The 7,500-nt window shown below is 35.0% G+C and overlaps 1 protein-coding gene across 4 annotated transcripts in view; it reads right to left on the reverse strand.

Annotated features, from left to right (window-relative positions):
* The window catches only part of LOC106872652 (transient receptor potential cation channel subfamily M member-like 2), a 94,538-nt gene that overhangs the window by 83,853 nt on the left and 3,185 nt on the right, over window positions 1-7,500 (reverse strand). For all 4 annotated transcript variants that reach the window (XM_089364321.1, XM_089364320.1, XM_089364319.1 and 1 more), the window contains exon 2: window positions 5,186-5,486. In XM_089364321.1, coding sequence (XP_089220447.1) covers window positions 5,186-5,476 — 291 coding nt within the window. In that variant the 5' untranslated portion in view covers window positions 5,477-5,486. The remainder of the gene's footprint in view (window positions 1-5,185; window positions 5,487-7,500) is intronic.

Here is a 7,500-nt window from a genome sequence, read left to right on the forward strand (position 1 = left end):
CATGGCATACTCAGATTGTTGAAGAAAATCGATAATAGGGCCTCTAGAAGAGATCCTTATATATATCTAATATAATTTCTTTTAACAGCCGAGGGAAATAAACCTTTCACCGCTGGAAGGGATCCTTATATATAGCCAAGGGAAATAACCCATTCATTTTCCTAAATTATTTAGTATAAATCAAATTGAGTATGCTTATTTCTTAGTATTTGAACTGCTAGAGTTATTTTCGCAATTTATCTAGCACAACCCTGAAACAATAGCAATTTCTTAAACAATAGATCCACTTATTTCGGTTAGTGACTTATTCACGAATATATCAACACTAGTGCCGCTGAGGGCAATATTCTCTGGAAACGCACAAAATCCTATTTCAGAGTTATTTACTTTGAATTGTTATTATCTTATATCTGATTAGCCTGTTATTACATAACATGCTTTACGATTTTAGTATTAGTATTCCCTCCTAAGTTCTATATACTCTGGGAACGCATTAAAGCCCCTTTCGAAGCCACTTTATTTGAATTCTTACTATCGGGTAACAAATTTCATGTTATTACATAACTGACTTCACAATTTGGGTTTCCATAACTTACTGGGAATTCCTAAAAACGAGATCCTGTGTAAGACAGTTCGGTATTCTCTGTAAATGCACAAAAACCGTTTTAAGGGCTACATACTTTGTATTGTTGTTGCTGGATTAGCCAAACAATTATGAGAATAGAACCAAGGGATAAGCCCCGCTTTCCCGGGAATTACCGGGTACGTTACCTAGTAAACAATAAACTGATTAGACAACAGACCATTTCGTACGTTTTGTATTTAATGATGAAAATTATATAATTCCTTGTGCGTATATAATTACATAAATTTGTTTACGCAATAAAAGCAAACCTGTCTTTGAGTACATTTATAATCTTATAGTGGAGGCGCAATGGTCCAGTGGTTAGGGCGGCAAACTTGCGGTCGTAGGATCGCGGTTTCGATACCCAGACCAGGCGTTGTGAGTGTTTATTGAGCGAAAATACTTAAAGCTCCACAAGGCTCCGGCAAGGGGTGATGGCGAACCCTACTGTACTCTTTCACCACAACTTTCTTTCACACTTTTTTCCTGTTTCTGTTGTACCTGTATTCCAAAGGGCCAGCCTTGTCACACTCTGAATCTCTCCGAGAACTACGTTAAGGGCACACGTGTCTGAGGAGTTCTCAGCCACTTACTCGTTAATTTCACGAACGAGCTGTTCCGTTGATTGGATCAACTGGAACTCTTGTCGTCATAACCGACGGAGTAATAATAATCTTATAACAATGTAAATGTCAAAAATGTTAATTGATTCATTTATTCATGTTTATGACAGATATTTTAGAGTTTTACTAGAATCAAAATATAAATTTTAAAAAAAATCGAAGAATAACATGAGTCCTTTCTCCTATAGGCATCAGGCTTGAAATTTCGTAGGAGGGAGTTGTCGATTATATCAATCAAAGTATTCAACAGGTGCTTGGTTTATCGATCCCGAATGGATGAAAGGCAAAGTCAATCTCAGCGAAAGTTGAACTCACCATGTAAAGACTGGTGAAATGCCACTAAGCGTTTTGTCCGCAGTGCTAACGATTCTTTTCAATTCTAGGCACAAGGCCCGAAATTTTTGGACTCCAGTACGAAACTGGTGCTTAATTTATCGACTCCGAAAGGATGAAAGGCAAAGTCGACCCCGGCGGAATTTGAAATCAGAACATAAAGACAGACGAAATACCGCTAAGCATTTTGTCCGCCGTGGTAACGATTCAGCCAGCTCACTGCCTTTACAAAGAGCAATAAAAAGAAAACAGAAAAGGTTGCTCCAGCGGATAAAGTTCGCTGAAACTCTCGTGTTGTATTTCGAAGCTTATCATATTATTTCCTCCCTATACAACAACAGTCTGCAATTAAACTAATGAAAATCGCTAAAAATGCAAGGATTCACTATATCAGAGGAGCTGCCACGGCGAGCTCACGCCTTTCTACTGAAGGCGCAAGACCTGGAATTTATGAGGAGGGGACTTGTCGATTACATCGACCACAGTGTTTCACTGGTACTTAATTTACGACCCCGAGAAGGTGTAAGACAAAATCGACCTCTGCGGAATTTGAACTTTGTAATGTGGCGATGGGCAAAATGCCGCTAAGCATTTCGTCCAGCGTGCTAACGATTCATTTTATTTTCTACTCTAGGCATAAGGCCCGACATTTTGGGGGAAGGAGCCAGTCGAATAGATCGACCCTAGTACGCAACTGGTACTTTATTGATCTCGAAAGGACGAAAGGCAAAGTCGACCTCGACGAAATTTGTAACTCAGAACGTAAAGATAGACGAAATAGCGCTAAGTATCTTGCCCGGCATACTAACGATTCTGCTAGCTCGCTGCCTTAGCTCACATATATAAGATTTATAAACCTATAACAAAATCAAACAGAAAATGCGTTAACTCAAAAAAGCTCAAATGAAAGCCATATTAAAGTTTGGTCACATATCTGCGACCGTGATACTCTTTTATACACATACATTATGATCATATTAAAAAAACTGGATAAGCATCAAATGAAGCCTATTACGACTACAGAATCAGGAACGTGCTGTTTCTTTCGTTTTCTGTGTCTTTTTTAGTGACACTACAGCTCCACTCTAACAATCATCTCCATTGTTTTAGTCGTCTCTGTTGCGCCCCGTCACCCAGATCTAGCTTATAATATTTGGTGTAGTCATCCTCCTCGACATTCCTAAGAGGTTCAAACTCTCTAGAATTAATTTCCTGTCCACGTTTTTTCGTAAACTCCTCGAGATACTTGTTAATCCATATGAACTATCTTAAAAGCATTTCACATACTTGCCAACGAAATATTTGACTGCTTTCAAAAGTTGTGGCATAGCTTCACGTCTTTCTATCTTAACTTTTGAAAATCAGAGAAATCTGTGAAACTGGTCAAGTCTTTAAAAATGTTTAAATAAGAGAAAATCTAGACGAAATCCCAGTTCATTTTCAACTTCATTTTGTGATATATATATATATATATATATATATATATATATAATCCTGCGACGGACCGGCGTCCCGTCCAGGTGCGGAATATATACTCAACTGAAACCGGGAAACCGGGTCTTATGAGCCTGGCATTTCTTCTTCTTTATATGTATATAAGAAAAGTGGGCGTGTATTTCCACGCTGGAAAAAATATAGAGAATTTGCGGTTGAAAATGCACCGGAATTTGCAAAGCTTGTAATCGTTTTTAAATAAATTGATTTACATACATACCAAACTAGTTTCAACAATTTTTTGTTTATCAATTTTAAATTGCGAAGTAGAAAACATGTTTAAATGATTAAATGTTCCCAAAATTCAATAATATCAAAAATGATCGGAGAATATAAAGAATGTGGATCACCAAAAATTCGGTCATACTGAGTTGAGAGAGAGAGAGAGAGAGAGAGAGAGAGAAGGGGAGAAAAGGAAAGTAAAGAAAAGGGGTTTAGTTACAGTTTCTGTAGTTCTTTTTTCAGTATGACCAAACTTTGGTGATTCACATTTTTATATTCTTCGCCGGTCATTTCCGATTTCGTTCAATTTTGTGAAAATTTATTTATTATTTAAACATGTTTTCTACTTCGCAATTTAAAATTTTTTAAATTCCATACTTTTATACCATTGATAAACAAAAAATTATTTACATTTGACAGATATTTGTCCTCATCTTGTTTGTTGTTAACACGTTTCGTCTGCTATACCCTCCAGCCTTCATCAGGTGACTTGAGGGAATTTCGAACCTAGGTTCTCATTCCTAAGGTATTTTTCGATGTTATTATTATTATTATTATTATTATTATTATTATTATTATTATTATTATTATTATTATTATCATTATTATTATTATTATTATTATTATTATTATTATTATTTTGTCTAATAGCATTCATTCATTCAATAAATAATTTATTTCCATTACGTATATAGAATAAACTGTGGGTTTTGCAAACAGCGAATTAAAACTTGAAATGAAAGCATTGAAATGAATATATATTAAATTACCATTAATGAAAATAGAGGCGAGAGAGAGAGGGAGGGAAGGGACGGAGGGAAAAAGAGAGGGAGGGACAGAGAGCGAAAGCAAGAGTGAAAGACTGCTGCAAATGAAAACGGAAAATTTCGCCTGTACTGAATATTATTTATTAAACATTAACATTTACTCCGCAATGAATGCAACGAATATTGAAATTTGTGAAAAACTTCAGAAATCGAAGTTACAGGAAATTTCTTGGAACATGAATTTATGAAAAAATTTCCCGACGGTCAAGCTTTTAATAATTGTTTTCTTTTAGTAACAGCTACATAGCTAATTAATAAGCAGCTTTCTCCATTATAATATAAATAGAAGATGCCTCAATAGTTTCAAAACATGCAAAAAGAGTTTAATTCAGGACTAATTGGTGAAACGGATTATGCTAGTTGATGAATAAGATTAATCAGAAATCTGATATCTGTCTTTCATCCTTTACTTGTTTCAGTCATTGGTCTGCGGCCATGCTGGAACACCGCCTTGAAGGGTTTAAGTCCACCAGATCGATCCTAACTACGCATTTTCTAAGTCTGGTACATTTTCTATCGGATACTTTTGCCGAACCGCTTCGTTACGGGTTCATAAACAAACTAACGCCCATTGTCAAGCGCTGGAACGGAGAAACACACACAAAAACTCACATATGTGTACTATGGGCTTCTGCACAGTTTTCGTCTACCAAATTCACTCACAAGACATTGATTGGCCTTGGGCTATAGAAGAAGACACTTGCTCAAGGTACTGCACTGTAGGACTTAACCCGAGACCATGTGGTTGCTAAGCAAGCTTCTTAACCTATATCGATTATATTACTATACAGATTATCGTTATTTTTCTTCCTTAATTCTCTGTCCAATATTACTTCTCTATTATGTAATACTCGATTATATGACTATTACTATGATTTGAACTGATACTCCAAATTACAATTGAATAAGATTGTACGAAAATGCGTTTGGTATTTCTGTCAGGGGCTGGAGTTGAACCGATGGACACGTCATTCGCTACATATCTCTAAATAGTTTTAAAGTAGTTATGTAGAATCAGTAAAAGAGGAACAGAATAAATTGGAACCGTGCTTTGTATTTACCTCTTTGCTGTTTCCCTGTTTATCGCTTTCACCTTCATTACTTCCATCTTTGTTATTTCCCTCTTCTCTATTTCCAATTTTGCTGCTTTCAACTGTGATACTCTCAATATTGGTAGCACCAGGTATGGTGCACTCGGTTTTGGCATTCGCTATTTTGTTACTCTCATTCTTTAAAGCTCCACTTCTGTTAATACTGTCTTTCTCATTCCCATTTTCTTGAAACGCAACGTTATTATAAGTTGGGATCGTTTCTTCCCTTGTCGGGTAAACCTTTATATTTTTCATATCCATTTCATTTAATCTGTAAATTCAAAACATTTTTCAAGATAAGTGAGAATTTATAAAATTACAAGATATTTTATAAATTATTAACGATTTCCAGTAAAGCTAAATAATTTCTAATTTTGTTTTTTTCTTCTCTTCTCATAACTAATTGCAAATTTTTAACCTATTAAAACACGAAAGAATTGGCAGAATGGTAACTGCAAAGAACTAAATTCCATTAGTTGCAGCCCTTTACTTTCTGAATTCAAATCACGCGACTTCAGCTTAACATTTTGCCGTTCTGCGTTCAGGTCAACTTTGCGTTTCAACGGTCTACGATCAAGTTGGTTTTGTATTTCAACCTCCTGGAATCAATCAAATAAAGTTGTCTCTCAATTGTACCTGTATTGAAAAAAATGAATATTAATAAAGACTTTCGGTCGGAGTCATCGTTGCCATTCATCTTGCGAGGGTGCAAACAATAAAGTACAAATCAAATAATCGAGACGATCGAAATGATTAGAAGCTTAGATCCGGCCATATATGCGTCATGTATACGCGTACACACACACACACACATGTTTATGTGTGTGTGTTTGTGTGTGTGTATGTGTATATATATATATATATATATATATATATATGTATATATATATATATATATATGTATATATACATACATACATACATACATACATACATATGTATATATATATATATATATATATATATATATATATATATATATATATATAGAGAGAGAGAGAGAGAGAGAGAGAGAGACAGACAGACAAACAGACAGAGAGAGAGTATATTTATATTAGTTTCATGTAATGAGAACATGCCAGGCAATATATCTTTACATGTCTGGTGTCCCATCACAATCTTCAGGCACTGGGGCACCAGACATGTTAAAAGACAGTGTCTGACATGCTCTCATCAAATGAAACAAATAGCAATACACAAAAACATCATATTCTGTGTTCATTAGATAATATTTATCTCTCACCAGATGGAGCACGTTCTTTGTTAATATTACCATCACGGAACAGTACACTATATATATATATATCTTTCTCTCTGTCTCTCTCCCTTCTCTACATTTTCTCTCTTTCTCTCGCTTTCTCTCTTTCTTTCTCTCTCTCACTCTATGTATATATATATATATATTATATACGCTTATACGCATATCATATATATATATATATATATATATATGTATATATATATATATATATATGATATGCGTGTGATATGTATGATATACATATCATACATATATATGATATGTATGTGTGTGTACATACATATATATATGCGCGCGCGCATGTGTGTGGTCTGTGTGTGTATATATATGCAAACATACTCATGCACCCACGTACATCCATGTATGTAAAAAGGAATAAGGGATGCACTGAGAGTTATCCCCCTCTTGGACCTTCTCTACTGTGTCTTTCTCCAAGTATTTTACTATCAATAAATTTGCTCGTTATGTTCCCAACGTCAAACAATTTTTTGTGAAATCTTACAAGAAAATCTTCTTTCTGATGTTTTCTCTCTTTTCGTGTGCATTTATTTTGAAACAGCAGCCTTTTAATGAATGCACTCCGCTCCTTAACTCATTCCATTTCCCATGTTTATTTAGTAATGTAAGACACAAACGATGAAAATCTACTTCCGAATGTCCGCTCAAAATGTAGCGCAGAATTTATAGATTCTCTGTTTTATTACATGCTCTTTTTCTATGAAATACTTGTTTATCATGTAATACTTCTGTGTAAAAGTTTATGTTCTGACTAAGGGATTTTAGTCGATCAAATAGACCCCAGGACTTATTCTTTGCAAGTCTAGTAGAGTGTAATCAGTTAGACAGAATGTGATCGATTCTTCTATGTGATAACAAATACTTCTTTGCGCCAATGTAAACTTTCATTCAATCAAGATACCCTTGGCCTGACGAGTAGCCTGTGGATATCTTGGATATCTATCACTTCCAAGTTTCCGCTCGCTACGAAACATATATAGCCTGGATCTTATCTACTCCATTCCTT

Source organism: Octopus bimaculoides, chromosome 16, assembly GCF_046866305.1.
Source record: "Octopus bimaculoides isolate indiv1 chromosome 16, ASM4686630v1, whole genome shotgun sequence".
NCBI classification, from domain to species: Eukaryota; Metazoa; Mollusca; class Cephalopoda; order Octopoda; family Octopodidae; genus Octopus; species Octopus bimaculoides.